The sequence below is a fragment of the Papio anubis genome, unplaced genomic scaffold, assembly GCF_008728515.1.
Source record: "Papio anubis isolate 15944 unplaced genomic scaffold, Panubis1.0 scaffold108, whole genome shotgun sequence".
Lineage (NCBI taxonomy): Eukaryota > Metazoa > Chordata > Mammalia > Primates > Cercopithecidae > Papio > Papio anubis.
Window position 1 is genome coordinate 177883 of NW_022159922.1, and position 19833 is coordinate 197715.

The 19833-nt window shown below is 39.2% G+C and overlaps 1 protein-coding gene across 1 annotated transcript in view; it reads left to right on the forward strand.

Moving 5' to 3' along the window:
* Positions 1 to 19833, forward strand: part of LOC116272456 (exostosin-1-like) — a 64944-nt gene that overhangs the window by 20502 nt on the left and 24609 nt on the right. Inside the window, exons 2-4 of the mRNA XM_031661219.1 lie at positions 5735 to 5828; positions 7446 to 7553; positions 12814 to 12933. Coding sequence (XP_031517079.1) covers positions 5751 to 5828; positions 7446 to 7553; positions 12814 to 12933 — 306 coding nt within the window. The 5' untranslated portion in view covers positions 5735 to 5750. The remainder of the gene's footprint in view (positions 1 to 5734; positions 5829 to 7445; positions 7554 to 12813; positions 12934 to 19833) is intronic.

Here is a 19833-nt window from a genome sequence, read left to right on the forward strand (position 1 = left end):
TTTATATCCCTCTTATTCTGGTATAATTTATCATAATAACTTGGAATTGCATAGTGCTTTGCCATTTGTATTCATTGTACATGATTTCATTTGATCTTCACAACTTTGAGGTTTGGAGAAGTTGAATGATTTGCTGGGGTTACACAGGAAGTGGTAGATCAAGAACCCAAATTCCTCAGCCCAGATTTTCCAACTTGAAGCTGGCTATGTTTTCCATTATGTTCTGTTATCTTCCTTTAGTCCTAATGAGAACAGCTGCCTTTTATGGTTTGCTTATAATTTGCTCGTGCTTTGGTTAAAATGTATCACTTAATCCTCACAGTGTAAGTATTATTCCCATTTTGCCAACCAAGAAACTAGGATTAAACAAGTTAAATAACTTTCTCAAGGTTACTCAGTTTATAAATCGAAAAGCTGGAATTCGAACCCAGGTTTGGCTGTGTCTAAAGCTGCCCAACCACTAAGCTTTTAATTACTAAGCTCTTAACTATGGTGCCAGTGGTTCTCAAAATTCAGGGTGCATCGTAATTATCTGGAGGGCTTGTTAAAACACAGAATTCTGGGCTCTTCCCCTGGAGTTTCTGATTCAGCAGGTTTGGGTGAGGCTGAGAATTTGCATTTCTACCAAGTTCCCAGATGATGCAGATGTTGCCACTAGTTGGGAGAACACACTTTGAGAACCCCTGCTCTATGCCACACTCCCCCATCTTTCCCGGTTGCACAGAATGGCTGCCAGCAAAAATGTGTTTCCTACAGAGGGGCAGGACTTTGATTGTGCATTACTGCATAGTCCATTTTAAATGGGGTGCATCCCATACATTGTTCAATACAACTTTAAGTATAAAATTATTATGGCCATAGAGTGGTACTGGTTTCTAGGTTAAATTCAAAGTCATGTAATTTTTATTGCACTTTTCTTTGTAGTCATTTGTGAAAACTCTTCTACCTTCTGTCCTTCTTTACCTGCACAGTGGGGAACTTAATGCCCATCCAAAAAGGGTAACAAAACCATTTATTAGAGTGGAGAATTATCTGGGGTTAGTTGTCTCCCTCACCCACTTACCTTCTTGCTTAGGATATCATATGTTTCTTTTAAGTAGTGTGTGATTACGTGATTCACATTTCTTTTTTTTTGTTTTTGTTTTTGTTTTGTTTTTGTTTTTGTTTTGAGACGGAGTCTCGCTCTGTCGCCCAGGCTGGAGTGCAGTGGCGCGATCTCGGCTCACTGCAAGCTCCGCCTCCCGGGTTCCCGCCATTCTCCTGCCTCAGCCTCCCGAGTAGCTGGGACTACAGGCGGCCGCCACCTCGCCCGGCTAGTTTTTTGTATTTTTTAGTAGAGATGGGGTTTCATCGTGTTAGCCAAGATGGTCTCGATCTCCTGACCTCGTGATCCGCCCGTCTCGGCCTCCCAAAGTGCTGGGATTACAGGCTTGAGCCACTGCGCCCGGCCGTGATTCACATTTCTAAACATCAGAAATGAGGGAAAATTAGTCCATCTTAAAACATTATGTCCCCCCATTTGACCTTCAAGTCTCCCTGTCTTTCCCCCTCCCCCAACCAATGACAACCTCTAAGTGTTCTTTATCCCTGTAACTATGTGATTTCATGAATGTCATATAGAAGGGATTCTATAGTATGTACGCTTTTCAGGGTGACATTTTCATGCAGCATAATTTCCTTGAAGTTGTCGTGTATATCAATAGTCTGTCCCACTTCATTGCTGAGAAGTATTGTAGGCTATGGATGTACCACAATTTGTTGAATCATTCACACATTGAAGGACATTTGGGTAGTTTCCAGGTTTGAGGTTATTACAGACAAAACTGCTGTGAACATTTGTGGACAAGTTTCTGCGTGAAAATAAGTTTCCATTTCTCTGGGATACATGCCCAAGAGTGCAATTACCGGGTCATATGGTAAGTCCATTTTTAGTTTGAAAAGGAACTGCCAAACTATTTTCTGAAGTGGCTGCACCATTTTACCTTCCTGCTAGAAGTGTATGAAGGGTTCTAGTCTCTTTACATCCTCATCAGCACTTGTTCTCATCTGTCCTTTTGCTTGTAGCCATCCTAGTGGGTGTAAAGTGGTATCTCATTGTAGTTTTGATTTGCTTTTCCCTAATGACTATTGATGTTAAATATCTTTTCATGTGTTTATCGGCACTTTATGTGTCTTCTTTGGAAAAAAGTTTATTCAAATCCTTAGCCTCTTTTAAAATTGTATTATTTGTCTTTTTATTGTTGAGTCAGAAGAGTTCTTTATGTATTCTAGATGAAAGTCCCTTATCATATATATGATTGGCAAATAAGTTCTCCCCCCCCCCCTTTTTTTTTTTGAGATAGAGTTTCGCTCTTGTTGCCCTGGCTGGAGTGCAATGGCACTATCTCGGCTCACTGCAGCCTCCACCTCCCAAATTCAAGTGATTCTTCTTTCTCAGCCTCCCAAGTAGCTGGGATTACAGGCATGTGCCACCATGCCCGGCTAATTTTGTATTTTCAGTAGAGACATGGTTTCACCATGTTGGCCAGGCTGGTTTCAATCTCCTAATCTCAGGTGATCTGCCTGCCTCGGCCTCCCAAAGTGCTAGGATTACACATGTGAACCACTGTGCCCGGCCCATTCTCTCTTTCTGTAGGCTCTTTTTCACTTTCTTGATGGGACCTGGGGGGACTGAAAGCCCAGCCTCCCTCACTTCACTGCCCCAGAGTAAAGCTCCTGTAAGGCGGAGCTAGTAGGGGTTGGTCATGGAACAGGTCAGGGACCAGTTGCCACAGACTCTCATGGTTCTTGCCAAGATTTGGTAGATTTTCTTGGATGACTGTTTCTCTATTTGTCATTATCCCCTTAGGACAATTCTCAGAGACTTAAAATGTTTTTATGATTGTTACTAAATTGTTGTTTTGCTGGGGAGAGTGTCCACAGAGTTCTTTGTGTTTCTTCTGGAAGGTGGGCCTCCTATAATCTCCTCTTGTCATGCAAATACTCCCAAGAGATGTTTATATCTTCAATTCTCATCTCATCAGCATTTTCTCATTGTCAGGTGCTTCTTTGGTAGCTCCGGCAACTAGAGAAGACCTTCTCTGGACTCCATCTGTTCACATGGGATAGTGTCTGAAACATAATATTTCTTGAAAGAATGAATGAATAAATGAGTGGATTTAAGCATCTACAAGGAGGTTGATGTGCAGTGTGAAAGAGCATCACAATGGACTGAGTGGGAGAGGACCAAGCATGCGGTCAAACTAGAATTGTTGTCTGCCCACTTGTGGGGCATCATTCTTCCTTCAGGTAGAACATGTTAGTTATTCATAGACTCACTGTCCAGAGAGCAGAAGAGAGAAGCTGGTTCACGGGCTGAGCATGCTTAGGAATCTGAATGAAAATCATTGTTCTAAGGTAGGAGTGTATGTGTTCTGTATGAGCCTCTATGTGAATATACACATATGTTAGACACGCACAGCATACATATACATACATATATGGGTATGGAATTGTGTACATATACATATACATATAATGGGTATGGAAACCCAAGCAGTGGGATATTCTTAAAGGACATTCCTCTTTCTTCTGTAAAAATGATAAGATAAAGAATAATCGAATACTAAAACTGAATCTATGGTCATCTAGCCCAATTATTTCATTTTGCAGATGAGGAAACAGATAGAAAACTCATGGGTTTTATTAAGTTTCACAGCTACCTAGTGGTTTCCTAATTCCCGCAAGGGTATTCTTCCCACAGCTCAAATTACCTATTATGTGAAGGAATACAAGCTTCGATCATGTCAACCTTACTTGCTATATCAGCAAATAGTCCTTCTATATAACCATTTAAGCAACCTACTATAACTATCATTTTAATTTTTCCTGTAAGTTTTCTGCCCTTCCTCTTCCTCCACACATTCCCTAAAGTAAATTCTGCAACTAGCAACTTTGAAACGTGTTACAATGCAGAACATTAATAGGATTTTACATTTTTAGTAGGCTAATGATGAGGATGTAGGACCTTCTGTGCTAGTCCCTCAGGGGTTTCTATTCTGGGCACTTATTAAATCTTGCTGTAGTCTGAAGTCTATTCGACCTTTCTGAATTAAAAAAAAAAAATCAGCTTAAACTTTATTCATATATTTTTGTGAGAGTGTGTGTGTGTGTGTACACATTTCTCTCTTCTCCATCTATTAGGCAGAGATTCAGACATTATCAACATTTGAACTTGAATATATTTGTCAACCATTTTCCTGTGTTTGATGAGGAAGAAGAAATCACTACCACCTAATTTATTATTATTTTTATATTTAACTAAATTCAAGCCTTCCTAAAAATCTTTTTTACTTTGAAGTCTATTTTGCAATTTAATTAATGCAGCAAAGGTTTTAGAAAATTTTTACTCTCAATGGAGATAATCTTAATCCATTCACGGTGACCTTTTCTTGTGCAAATTAGTTGTACACGCTTGTTTAAGCAAATGGTCCTTTGCATGATGTCTCTTCTTAATGACGGGTTTATAATTGAAAATTGGCTTACTCCCGTATGCCTAGTTTGTATGAGAATATAAAAATAGATGTGGACTTTAAAAATATAAATGTATATACCAATATCCCAAAAAGAAGAGGGAAGAATTCAGTGCCTTTAGGCTATGATTAAATTAGACTATTAGAGTCAGAAAATGGTGGTGACATATGCTACTGTCAAAGTCACACCTGTCTGCTCAGCATTGGAAGCTCTTGAAAAATGAGAGTGATTTCATCTTGGCTGTAAGAATCGGGGCCTTTACAGGACACGAGCCATCTCTACCTTCCCAAGTTTTCTTAAACTCATAATGTACTTGAAACTGCCTATGTTGGAATGTGTTTGTGGTAATCATTTTAAAAGTGACAGTCCTAAACAACATGAAATGCTTTTTATCTTTCTTAAACTTCCCTGGTGTAAAGAGTCAGGTAACACTCATATTTTGTATTTTTTTTCGAAATACAAAAACAATGTAATGTCATTAAATGGTATTTCAGTAACATAAACTCATCTCTTCTGTAGACCAGTTTCCAGTACCCTGTACTATTTCAGGCTTTTTCTTTTCTTTTCTTTTCTTTTCTCGTTATTCTTTGTTTCCCTTTCTTAGGCTAGCATCCCTCTCTCTCACCTCCTCTTTCTCCTGTAAGTTATGTCGGCCATTCTTAAACAGGAACATTTTTCCTGGGTAACGGATTGTTCTTGGTTAAGTGTAGAAACTCCATCTTGAAGGAGAAGACAAACATTGTTTTGTGCTTGTGACTGAGGTTTTCTGAATAGTTTTTGATAGCATGATTTTGAAGGGGTAGGGAACAAGAACAGTCTTAGTTTTCTGAATGCCATATTGTTAAAGGAGAAGGAGAAGCACCAGTAATTTTTTTCTTCTTCTTTTTAAGCCTATGGGGCAACATATTTTATCAAGACTCAAAAATCTGATTTTGGAAGCAAAGACTGGGCAAACCAAATTGTTGCCAGAATGATCAGACTCGTCTTTATATATACTGCTTGCAAAAGGGATCCTAATTGCTTTGTCCAACATGGTGATTCATGTGTGTTCTTCACGCAGCAACCCAACCTCCTTCCTCAAAATGGAAAAACGAGAGCTGCCTGCTGGTGACTTTCCCAAGTTGCTTTGCGTAAATTCACGCACATGGACGCCCACCTATGGTCAACATCCCCACATTTGCAATGGGTCTTCATTTGCTGATTACTCCTCTTCTCTTTCTAGGTATGATTATCGGGAAATGCTGCACAATGCCACTTTCTGTCTGGTTCCTCGTGGTCGCAGGCTTGGGTCCTTCAGATTCCTGGAGGCTTTGCAGGTAAGAGGCCCTGGAGCCTTCCCAGAATAGGGCTGAGGACCGAAGCCAGACTAAGCGGGTTTAACATTATCACCTCTCCTGCGATAGCTAAAGAGAAGGTGTGGTTTCCCTTGAGGATCTGAAAATATTTTCAAGAAAATCTAAAACATTTTTGAAAAGTAGGGGGTGGAGGGAGGATTTACTCAGTAATTTTAGATGTAAGAAATTAAATGGTGGATTCTTCTGGGTCATGTTTAGAAACAGAAGGCAAATCTGATTGCCAACTTGGACAATCTCTGTCACCTCCTCTTTCTTCTGTAAGTTATGTCAACCATTCTTAAACAGGAATATTTTTCCTGGGTAACTGAATGTTCCAGCCTAGCTGGACTCTAAAAAGCAGCCCTACTCTTTCCCTTTATTCCCGAAAAGCAAAATTGTCTTTTATGCCTGCATCTTAATTGTCTCTCAGTTCCTTTAAATTTTGAGAATGATCCCTAGCATGGTGTGACTACTCAGATGGCCAGCTCTTCCAAGGCTCTGCAGTTCAGAGGTCCTGGCTCCACCCCTGGAGCCTTTGTGGTAGGAATTTCTCAGCTTATCAACCTCACTCTGCAGAAATGTCCTCTTGAGACAGTCGTCCACATTTCCCACCTGGAAGTTGCAACCAGCCTTCTTTGAATGCAAGAGAAAGCATGCCCTCAACCTCTCTCATCCTCCATTCCTTGACCCTTTGCTGCTGTGTTCTTTCCTCCTCTATTCCCTGCACCATGCCTAAATCTGTGCTTTTGCTACAGTGCTTCATAACTTCTTATCTCTGCCATCTTAACTGCAAATCATTCTGTCATGCCCTCCAACAGAAGAGCTTCTCTGGAATGTCTTTTCCAAGTTGCTCTCCGTGTGTGTTCTGCATAGTATGCCATCACTCATGTTCTTGTAGTCTCCTGGGATGTTGCATAAAGAAAAATTGTTCTCTGATTTGGATTATGAGTTATTTGGAATCAGTATTTTGTCATTAACCTAGTGTTTCTTGGCTGTTTCTTTCCCGGCACAGACTGTAAATTGGTATGACTGTGGTTTAGATCACTCCACACTGAAGGGAACAAAGTTCTGGTTTAGGTGTTTGCAGAACAAGGGAAATGTGAACACTCTATACTGTTAAGTCCATGAACTGCTACATAGGAATGCTGAGCTCCATTCTGCTCTTTGTTGCTCATGACATTCGGGTAAATCACTTTGCACGTGGACTTGTGGGAGTTACATTGACAAGACTGTTTATATTCAAGGTTGGTTCTATACTGAGATTTTGTTGGCGTGAGCTTTTGTTACGTCCGTAAAAACTTCTCAGGCAAGGCCACTCATCTCTATGGAAGTAAGGTCAGCCAGATCATGCACTAGAATAGAAATGGGGTTTTAGCATTCTAGGGCAAGACTTGCAAATATTAACATCTAGTCTGGATACGTACAACCTTCGTGTGACTTGATAACTCATAAAAGCTTCCTTTCCTCCTGGCCTAGGCAGTCCAGGATTCACGCAATATCAAAAATGCCAGTCATTGAATTTGTACTGATTTCACCTCTGATTGGAACAGTTTCTGCTGTCGTTTTCCTCACATTCACGAAGTCCCCTTTTTTGCTCAGGCTGCCTGCGTCCCTGTGATGCTCAGCAATGGATGGGAGTTGCCATTCTCTGAAGTGATTAATTGGAACCAAGCTGCCGTCATAGGCGATGAGAGATTGTTATTACAGGTAAGGAAGGGGCTGTGGCCTTCAACACGTCAGCAGATTATTGCTGCCCCCGTCCAAACTTTCAAAGAAGATGAATCCAAAAGGTCAGCTCTATAAAAGAAATTTTATCAGGAGAAAATTACCTGTGTCATGGTGAATATGAAGTCATTTAATATGACATTGTTCACTTTCCAGCAAAATCTGCCCAGGTCCCCAGAATATATTCCGAAAAGAAGTTGCAGGTAAAGAATGGGAGCTTTGATTTTCAAGAAGAAGTGGACCTCCACCCCTTTCAATAGCCAGAATTTTTAGAAACATTACCAGAGAGTTTGTATTCTACCCTACTGTTTCATATTCTTTTCCGCTGTTTCTGCACTTGCCTTCAGATTAATTTTCAGAAAGAGAGAGGTCTCTAGGGCTTGTTCTTGTAATTAGTGTTATCATTCCTCAGATGATCCAGTCTGGGTGTCTGAGCGAGTGTTATCTTCAGGATGTATATTTAAATGAGCAGCCCCTAATAAAAGTTTGAACTGCTCAAGAGCTGCCTAGGGAGGGGGATACAATACTCACAGAGAAATCTGAGGGCAGGAACAATCATGTATTTTTTTTAATTACTAAGGATTTTATTGCACCATACACTTTATCTTTGAATTACTATAAATATTTGTAGATTTTTTTTTTATGTTTTTGCCCTTTTATTTTTTGAATATCCATTAAATTGAGTTTCTAAGTCTGTTTTTTTGTTTTGTTTTGTTTTGTTTTTGTTTTTTTGGTCTTTTGTTGTTGTTGTTGTTGTTGTTGTTGAGATGGAGTTTTATTCTGTCGCCCAGGCTGGAAGTGCAGTGGTGCGATCTCAGCTCACTGCAACCTCCACCTCCCAGGTTCAAGAGATTCTCCTGCCTCAGCCCCCCGAGTAGCTGGGAATACAGGAGCTCACCACCACGCCTGGCTAATTTTTGTATTTTTAGTAGAGACGGGGTTTCACCATGTTGGCCAGGCTGGTCTTGAACTCCTTACCTTAGGTGATCCACCCGTCTCAGCCTCCCAAAGTGCTGTCATTATAAGCGTGAGCCACTGTGCCCGCCCTCTAAGTCTGTTGTTGATTCTCCTTCTGTGCTGCTGCCCAGTCTGCTAGCTGACTGGTGAAGTAATGCAGCTCTTTCCCTAAAATAACAGATGAACTAACTGTAACTGAGAGACCTATGGGTTAAGCAAACGAAAGTGACCACAGCTCCTGAAACATTACTTCTGTCTGGTACTCAGTTTGTGATCTCCATGGTACCTAGGATCTCAGAAACAAAGGTAGGAATATGGCAGAATCTGTTTTTTGGGGGGATAAGTTTTTCTGCCCTGAATACAACTTCATTTTTTAGGTGTTCATTGAGAAAGGGGTCTGGACTTTTTGTGAAAGGGCCACTTTTATGCCAATGATTTCCCACTGTGATTCCTTAAGGAAAGGAAGTCCTTGCAGAAACACCAAGGAAGAGTTTTCCCCATGCAGAGATAGTGTATGCCAAAATCATTTATTCATGAAAAGCCAAACAAGCGTGATGCATGTCATGCTTGTCCATGTTGTCTTTTTTCTTCCTTTTTTAAATGTTATTTTAAAAGTAATACTTGATCATTAAAAGAACTTTGAGAAATAAAGGGAATAAAAAGCACCACTCATAATTTTCCTTTTATATACCAATGCTCCCGTGAGTTTGATGTGAACAAGTTGAAAAGTTGTCTTTGGTATGGAGCGCATTTTAGTATACTTAATTGTGGTTGTTGGTTTCTTTTCTTTTCTTTTCTTTTCTTTTCTTTTCTTTTCTTTTCTTTTCTTTTCTTTTCCCTTTTTTTGTTTTGAGACAGAATCTCTCTGTCACTCAGGCTGGAGTGCAATGGCGTGGTCTGAGCTCACTGCAACCTCTGCCTCCCAGGTTTAAGCTATTCTTCTGCCTCAGCCTCCCGAGTAGCTGGGATTACAAGTGCCTGCCACCACACTCAGCTAATTTTTGTATTTTTAGTAGAAATGGGGTTTCACCATGTTGGCCAGGGTGGTCTTGAACTCCTGACCTGATGATCCACCTGCCTCAGCCTCCCAAAGTGCTGGGATTACAGGGGTGAGCCACTGTGCCCAGCTGCTTCTCCAGTTTCTACTATTTCACCAAAGTTGATGGGCATTTCATCTTCTGAAGCAACTTTTTGGCTTGACTCTGAAGATTTTGATTTTTATCACTCCCAGCCACCCAGACTTGCTGGTGTTTTTTCCCCTCTCATATGCAGTCTGTCTTTGCACAGCTGCCTCCATATTGAACAGCAACTGTGTACTATCATTAACAATGGTTTTAAAGAGTTGGCACCCAGCCCAAATGTCTGCTCTGGGAAATGTTTTTTTTATTATGTTACAATTTTTCATTTCCTGTTTTAGAATAGCTCGGATGTTTTTATTTGCATATATTCTTGTCATCATGTCACCAAGAGAGCTTAATGTGACTTTCTTATATCTATTCTGGTGCATCCCATTTGTTTTGCTACCATACATGACCTTTTATTAAGACTTCATTGAGCTCGGTGACTTCCAAAACAATCCAGCCAAATTGGAATTAATTTATCACTTTCCCATACCTGTCTCTCAGGACAAGCAGATTAATAACCAATAGCCAAATGCCATTAAAACTTGGAACTCTGTCTTTTCAATGAATTGGAGTTGTCTTCCAGAGCACTTTGCATAGTGCTGTCAGACACTTGTATCGTATCACAAACCGGTAGAATACATTGCACTTGATGTAGTAAGATGAAGATGCATCTTATTTAAGAGAGGAGGACAGCATTGGTAGGTGAGTCTGTGATATTCTTTTTCTCCTTTCATAACCACAGCAGACTCAATTTTCTGGAGACTATATAGCAATGATAGCTTTAGGCATTTTTCTTTTCTTTTCTTTTCTTTCTTTCTTTCCTTTCTTTTTTCTCTTTTCTTTTCTCTCTTTCCTTTCTTTCTTTCTTTCTTTTTCTTTCTTTCTTTCTTTCTTTCTTTCTTTCTTTCTTTCTTTCTTTCTTTCTTTCTTTCTTTCTTTCTTTCCTTTTCTTTTCTTTTCTTTCTTTTCTTTCTTTCTTTCTTTTTTGAGACAGTCTCATTCTCTCACCCAGGCTGGAGTGCAGTGGTGCAGTCTAGGCTCATTGCAACCTCTGCCTCCTGGGTTCAAGTGATTCTTCTGCCTCAGCCTCCTGAGTAGCTGGGACTACAGGTGTGTACCACCATGCCCAGCTAATTTTGTATTTTTAGTAGAGACAGGGTTTCACCATATTGGCCAGGCTGGTCTCGAACTCGAGAACTTGTGATCCACCTGCCTCGGCCTCCGAAAGTGCTGGGATTACAGGCGTGAGCCACCGCACCCAGCCTTAGGCATTTTTCTAGTAGACTGTTTCCTCGTGGCCACGATAAAACAGTGATGCCAACCTATATAACTCTTAGCAGTTACTTCTTGACATTTAGAAGAGGGTATGATTATGAAAATTGAACAGGATAATTTTTTTCTAATCTTTCTTTGGCCATCTAGGTGACTTTCTCAGTAAGTAAATAAAAATCAGTTTCCTTGGACTTATAAAGGTTCTATGATATGAATGATTTCTCTACCTTCTCGAAGAATGTTTTATTTCCATTTGACCTTGAACTCTGATTACAGGCTAATGTTTGCCTGCCAGTGTTTCTCCTTTACCTGTTGCCTCTGTTTCTTCAGTGTTGCAAATCCAGGTATACACTTTGGGACACAGATTTAGTATCTGGTTTTGGACATTGCCAAACCAAGTGAGCTTTTCCTTCTCTTCTTACTGTGAAGCTTTTTTATTGCTCCTCCTAAGGGGAGTGTTGAATTAAAAAATGCGCTACCACTTCCTTCCCCTCCAATGGAAACTCTGTTACAGTCTTAGTCAAATGCCATGGGTAACTTTCCTATTAAAGCAGCTAACGGAGCATTTCTCCTTCTTGCCCAGACTCCCATATCTGTCAGATTAGTCATATGTTATGGAGGCAAGCATGCAGAAAGAGGTGAGCACAAAAGGGCAATTGCTAATCACAAGGAATCTTCCCTTAAGACTATAGACTCCGTAAATGAAATAGACCTTGAACTGTAGGTGAAAATAGGGAACAAGCCCAGAACACTTACCAGACTCAGGAAGTACATTTCAGAACTCCAGACCCAAGCAGTTTCCCTTGCAGACATTAAGCAACTGGTCCAACTTTTAATAGCATCACTGTGATACCAATAATGATAGTAGTGATTGTACATTATATTAATTAAGTTTTCCATGTTTTAGGCACTGTGCTAAGCACTTGTATAATCGTCATTAAAACCTTAGTACTTTATCCCCACTTTATGAGTAAGGAAGTGGAGTCTTTGAGAAATCAGCTAACTCGTTCAAGAAAGCACAGGTAGTAAATAGTAGAAGGAAGAATCCTTCCTTGATCTTTCTGACTCCCGTGCCCCTGGGCCTAGCCATTCAGCAGCTGTACTAGCATTAAAAATAATGATGTCCCTGTGGTGGCTTCAGGTGGTTATATTCACCTCCTATTTCTTAATAACTACTATATAAAAGCCACTCTGCTAACCTGAAAATGTGTAGCAGGATAACAAGATATAGGTCCTTCCTTTAAAACTGTGTACCCTGGAAGAGAGCAGTGATGACTAAACATATATGAACAGTTGAGAGATCCAGTTAGACTTGGGTAAGGGCTGAAGGCGGAAAGAGAGATATGGGAAGCAGAAAGGCTCAAAGGTGAGGTAGAAGGTATGTGCACATAAAAGTGACTGACCCTAGCTTCAGGTTGGATGGGAAAGCTCATAGACATTCTCTAAAAAGTCCTTTTATAGATATTTTATAGTTCCTGGGGTGACCAATCATAGAAGTGCTTGGGAGATAAAGTCTTCTGGCCTTTCCCCAAGACCTACAGTTACTCCTCTATAAAATTTGGTTGTTACCTTGTGCAAGGTCGAGGATTTCTGGAAGCAGCAATTGTGACTATAGACTTACCTAAGCAACTGATAAGCTGCTTCTGAATCTTAGAGGTGAACTGTAACTTTCATACATCAAAGGCCACTGGGGCGGATTCCCAGTAAGTGCTCTTTGTAGCTGATACTTCTTAAGGTCATTTCAACTTAAGAGTTGATGATTTTTAGTAGATCTATGCTAGAAGTCGAATGCTATGAAGAATAAAAGCCTAACCCAGTTGGGTTATTTTGATCAAGTACATCTCTTGGTTTTACGGTTATAATTCCTATGTGTTCACCTTGTGTTACAGATTCCTTCTACAATCAGGTCTATTCATCAGGATAAAATCCTAGCACTTAGACAGCAGACACAATTCTTGTGGGAGGCTTATTTTTCTTCAGTTGAGAAGATTGTATTAACTACACTAGAGGTAAGTGAGACCGCTTGGCTCTTGGGCTTGAATAATGGTCCTTTATACACTTCTCTCAGCCTTCTGTTTTGCTATTAGTGATGTGTGATTGGTCCAATGGGGCAAAACCAGATTCCTGTACTTGGATATATTGGTTAACCTCTTTTATCTGCTTTGCCATACCCAAGAAAATACTCTCATTCCTGACAAACTCTACAAAGGAAAACCTACATGGGGAGAAATTATACTCAATGACACAGAGATTGACTCTGTCTTACATCATTTCAGGGATATGTGGGTCATGACTGTCTTGTCATTTACACTCAATGGCATCCTTTGAAGACATGTTTCTGGAGTTCATTTAGAAAAAAGTATTTAATGGCGCAGCGGCTCACTCCTGTAATCCCAGCACTTTGGGAGACGGAGGCAGGTAGATTACCTGAGAGCAGGAGTTCAAGACCTGGCCAACAAGGTGAAACCTCATCTCCACTAAAAATACAAAAAATTAGCCAGGCATAGTGGCACTCACTTGTAATCCCAGCTACTCGGAAGGCTGAGGCAGGAGAATAGCTTGAACCTGGGAGGCGGAGGTTGCAGTGAGCTGAGGTCGCACCATTGTACTCCAGCCTGGGCATCAAGAGCAAAACTCCATCTCAAAAAAAAAAAAAAAAGAAAGAAAGAAAAATATATATAATGGCCAAGTAAGGGCAAATCCTCTACTGTTCTAAAAATATGAGTAGTTTTCTGGACACCACAGTCCAATGGCATTGGGGGACAGCAGAATTAATTCTCAAGTCTTATGCAAGCCAGCCAACCAGCGTCAGTGTGGCAAAGTTGTGTTAAGAGGAGAGTCAGGATCATACCCATGTGGCACAGAAAGTGTTAAATTTGTGAAAGCAGAAAATCTTTTAGGCAGATGGGTGCCCATCCTCAAGTTGCTTTTTTTTTTTAACGCAGGATGGAAAAAGAAAAAGGAAGCATGCAGATGATTAAAACCTTTGGAAATAGAGCAGATAGCATTGGCCTGAGGCTACACCAAAGTAGCACAAAGAGCTAGGAAAAGATTCAGGAAGCTGCACACGCATGCATTACAGGCTTGAAGGAAGGAGAGCAGAGATATTCACTGAGGTGATTCTGAGGTGTTCCCAAAATGAAGTAGGGGCATCGTGGCCTTCCTTTTGGAGAATTCACTCAGGAAAAGTGATGACTGCTCTAAAAGCTAATGTGATGTGGAACCTACATTGAGAAGTCTGAGTAATGCCAAGAAACTGAAGTTACCCTACTTGGTCCACATCGCTGTTTTCTTGCCATCCTGACTATCAGAGCCAGTGCTGGTCATGCTCCAGGCACACCGGGGCATTTATCCACCCCACGCTGAGCCTGGGCTCCTGCTCCCGCCCTAGGGCAAACTCTGGTCAGTGTCCTCTTAGGCATAGTGTATATTTTTTTCATCCTGGAACTGGGTAAAAAGGGCTGTTTAGGACCCAGGCCCATTCCCATGAAGGGGACAGGATCATAATGACTTCCAAGGGCTTTCTTCCTGCAAGCAAACTTTTATCCCTCCAAAAGCAATCTCCTCAATTAAAATCAATTGAGTCGTTACCTCTGTTCACAGTAGCAGATTTGAGTATTTAATAGAGTTATCCTTTGCTTTTTTAATCCTATCCTCCATCTAAGATCCTTCATAGGCCCTTCTTAAAGAATGTTGAATGTTATTTTTTCTCCCTTTTTGGAGTGCAGAGTGCCTTTTTTTTTTTTTTTTTTTTTTTTTTTTTCTTTTTTGAGACAGCGTGTCTCTCTGTCACCAAGCTGGAATGACCTTAAGCAATCCTCCCACCTCAGCCTTCTGAGTAGCTGGGACCATGGGTGCAAGCTACTATGCCTGGCTAATTTTGTATTTTTTGTGCAGACGAGGTCTCGTTATGTGACCCAGACTGGTCTTGAACTCCTGGCTCAAGCAGTCCTCCTGCCTCGACTACCCAAAATGGTGGGATTACAGGAGTGATGATTAAATAAGGACACATTCATTTTAGAAACTAATAGAAAACACTTAAAGCATAAAATATAAAATAATTCCTTCATGCAAAACCACTATTGACATATATATCCACACAAACATATATATTCGTTTTTATATGTAAATTTAAAATTTGTGGTAGTTTTAGTTTTAAAAAGGTGTCTTCATATACTTGCATTATAACCTGTTTTTCTGCTTAATAATGTTAATATTTTCTCATGTTATTAGATTTTTCTATAATTAATGACTATATGATATTCCATTTATGATATCATCTAATTATTTAAATTAATCCCCAATTTGGGTAGATTCCAGTTGTTTCTGGCTTTTTATCTTTATGTACATCATTGCAGTAAATCATCTCAAGGTCAAATTATTGTGCAGATTCAATATTACTTCCTTAGGATAAATTCCTTGAATTTGAAGTCCTGTTTCAAATAATATGCCAAATGCTAAGTTTTTTTGTTTTTTTTTGTTTGTTTGTTTGTTTTTGAGACAGAGTCTCACCCTGTCCCCCAGGCTGGAGTACAGTGGCACCATCTCAGCTCACTGCAACCTCCGCCTCCTGGGTTCAAGCGTTTCTCAGGCCTCAGCCTCCCAAGTAGCTAGGATTACAAGCATGTGCCATGGAGAAGGGGTTTCGCCATGTTGGCCAGGCTGCTCTCCAACTCCTGACCTCAAGTGATCTGCCTGCATTGGCCTCCCAAAGTGCTGGGATTACAGGCATGAGCCACCGTGCCTAGCCCCAATACATTTCTTTCTTCAGTGTTTTTTCTGCCATTTTTATGTATCTTTGGGTTGTTTCTGGCCTTTTAATTCTATCCTATTAGTTGTTTACCTCTAATACATTCAGACCACGTTTCAGTGTTTTAATTTTTTTACTCTATTATGCATCCTATCGTGAACTTCTATTTATTTAAACCAATATGCCATTATTTACTATTAATGTTCTTTGTAATTATTTATTTTTTATAGCTAACTATATCTGTATCCAAGCAATGACTTTCTACATGTATCTTAAACTACATCTCTATTTCTTTAGGATGGAATGCCTGAAGTAATCTTAATAAGCCAAAGAGTCTAGGCATTTCTAAGGCTTATAATATATTTTGCCAAATTATTATCCGAAAACATTATATCCACCCAAAGTCTCACAAGCTGTCTGGGCGTGACTCTCTTTTGCTGTGCTCTTGTCAGCCTCACAGATCCGTAATTAAAACACACACATCTACCACTTTGCTGATTTGCCAGATGAAAGATGGTATCTCATTAATTACATGTCTTTTGCCTATGGTTTATTGCATGGATCTGGTCTCTCACCTATTAAGTTAGCAGTGCTCAATTTTTGTATTGTAACAGTTGAATGTCTTACATTCGTCAGAATAGGATCAAAATAAGATCAAGCTGTTCTCATCTCTGAACCTGAAAAGGCCTTTTCCCCTTTGTATTTAAACCATGCAATTTTTTTTTTTTTTTTTTTTTTTTTTTAGCAACACAGTTTTGGGTTTTTTTAAAACACTAAAAATGATATACTTCATTCGAATTTATAGCAACTGTCAAATCTCTTTATATAGTTCCAAGATTGGATTGTAAGTTTGACCTCTCAACCAAATTTATGACAGGTACTACCTAGTTTTCCAAAATACTTCATAACTCAGAGTACCCCAGAATTCAACATAATCAGAAAATCAGGGGAAATAGAAGAAAATGCCATCCACAGACACAAATAACACAGCGAATGTGTTTATAAGAACAGTTTAAGTATCACGTATCAAAAATGTGAACTTGGCTTAGAACTCAGATAACATACTTCATTTAGTCACTGCTGGAGCTACTAAGGCATGAGAATAATTCAGTTACTCACAGTTACGGCATAGACTTGAAGATCCTGGCCTAAGGATGCTCTGTACTCAGACTCTAGGTCTTTCTCCTTGCTTGCTATATTCTAGGCCATGGGAATGGGATTCTGAAGTCTTCAAACATTGTGAGCCCTAGAGTTGTAGGTAGAGTGCTTAGACTCAGTTGAAAACAGGACATCTCATTTTCTCTTCAATGCCAGGGTCAAGTTGTTAGTACATTTCATTGTGCAGAGCTCTGTCTAGCATTCTGTTAGTTTTTCCAGTTTGATTGAAATTTTCTAATGCTGCATCTTGGTAGTAAGGAGCTATTTAATCAAACTAGGCTCTGTAGAGCTCAGTTTTTTGTGTAAATTGAGAAGTAACAATGAGGTCAATGATAAAACACTGGAAAAACAGTGCTCCTTCATGGATTCCATTATTTGTCAGAATATTGCACAATAACCTGGCACTAAGGATTGAATCATTGGAACTTAGTCGTAATCAAGATGAGTGAAAGAAAGTGCTTGAGATTATAATAATATATGAAAAGAGCCAGTGGTAGCTAGGAAGATATATAGTTAGTGGAGTTTTATGAAGTATGCTCCATTTTCCTCTTCAGTTATCTAGCCATGCACATCCGAACCATAGTATTGCTGATGCTATCATACAATGATATTTGAAAATCAGTGGGATAATGGAAATAGACAATTGATCTGGCTTCAAGTAAAGTGGCATATGGTGGCATCGTGTGTCTTAGGCTACAGTGCTTTGGTTACAAGATGAGGGGCTACATAGAATGACTTTAACCTGTAACCAATCGTCTATTATTTGGAAAACAGAGGATACATAAAAAGAAAAATAAGGAGCCTGTCATTCTTCCCTTTGAATTCACATCAATTAGAAATATTGTGCTTATCGAGGGGGCCATCTGGGACCATAACAAAAAAAGTCTTGTATTATGTGTTTGTGTGTGTGTGTGTGTGTGTGTATTGATTTTGTTTATAGCCAAAGAAGCATCCAACCTCTAAATCTGATGTCTTCTTCCACAACAATAAAGAGTAAGCAGTAAGTGCCATGAAAAGATTCTGGGAGCTCTCCAGGGTAGTGATAGGAAGAATTGCAGAGGGATAAAAATGATCTTTCTGTATGGTGAAATGAAATCCATATTTCTTTATGCTTTTAGAAGGCAAGTTGATATAAACCTTTTAGAAAGACACTTGGCAATACTTATGAGTAGCCTTAAAAGTACTTACACCCTTTGACAAGGTCCTACAGAATCAATTCTGGTCTGGAACGGTGGCTCACACCTGTAGTCCCAACCCTTTGTGAGGCCGGGGAGAAAGGATTGCTTGAGCTCAGGAGTTTGAGACCAGCCTGAGCAACATAGTGAGACCCCATCTCTACAAAAAATAAAAATAAAAAAGTTAGCTGGGTGTGGTGACCCTCCCCTGTGGTCCCAACTACTCAGGAGGCTGAGGTGAGAGTATCCTTTGAGCCCAGAAGTTTGAGGCTGCAGAGAGCCGTGACCACACCACTGTACTCCAGCCTGGGTAACTGTATGAGACCCTGTCTCAAAAAAAAAAAAAAAAAAGAAGAAGAAGAATCAGTCTTAAATGTGGAAAATTTTATTCATATTCATAAATATGTTCATTGCTTTGCATGGAAAAAATGCTGAACTGATCATTAAGAAAAATGAATCATGAATACTATTAATATGGAAACATATCTGTAATATATAATATCTATACTATTGCCACTATATAATAAATGGAAAAACCAATGCCTAGAAAACAAACACAGGAGTGAGTTTCTTCTTAAAGGCAAAAATGAAGTCTTAAGTATAACAACTTAGGCAGCTATTCTTAAATTCTGAGACATTGTTATAATTAATGTGATATTTTATTGCTTTATTACAGATGAGGAAAATAATACACAAAGGTGGCAAATTGCTTGACCCAGGTTAAATTCAACATTTGCTACTGCTTTCATACCTGTCCTCTATCTTTCTGTCAAGATCCATTGGAAGGCAGTATAAAATGCTTGTTATTTCAGAAGAGTGCTATATCTTATTATCATATCCTTGAATTTCAAAAGATAGCAATGTTGTGATACTAAACCAAAGTCTATGACAGTGACAAGCATAACATCCAAAGACCTGATGTGAATGATGACCCATTTTGTGACAGCTCTGAGTTCCATGCCATTTGTCTGTAGGTTCGATTTATGATACTGTCTATTGTCAATTTATTTTCTATCTTGATATCCAAACTTATTTCAGTGACCACATCCTAAGAGGTACATAAATTTGAAAAGAAAAAAAAAAGGAGGATCTAAAGAGAAACTAGAAAAAGGAAATAAATAGACAGTACATTTGGAAAGTACAAATAATAAAAAACAGGAATAAATGTTGTACAAAGTGAAATTGCTAACCATGTAAAAAAATCCTTCACAACCATGACAATTTTCTCATAATTAATGCCAAGACAACAGCATTTTAACACATCCCTGTTACACAAAAAGTAAAAATAAATATTTTCACTAGGTTGCTAAAATCTCCACCAAATTAGAAACCTCTATCCAGCCATATAAAATTAGCAATTTTGATCTGGGTGAAAGATAAGATGCAGAAGTCATTTAACTAAGATATTTGAGTTCTTCTGAATTTCCTCCTTGCTTCCTTCCTTCTCTGTCATTAGGAAAATAAACATAAGATTTGCAAAGATAAATGTAGCCCACTTTATTACTTATCTAGTCACCATGTGGAATGAGATGAGGGTGTTAATAACCTTAGCAAATAATAAAACTCCATTTAAAATAGTCTGTACTTAAAATCACATTGCATTAAATGGAGACCTGGAAAATGGTGATTTGGGTCTTAAATCTCAAGACTTATGGCAGGATTTTTTTCTTTTCTTTTAAATGTAAAAAAAAACATTGCTGAAAACATAAAATTCCGTACCAAGTTAATTATTTGCCAAATCATATTCTAATGAGTGGATGGTATAATTATAAGAGTTTGAAAGTCACAGAGAGAAAGCTATAAAATGGACTAATCACATTCAACTG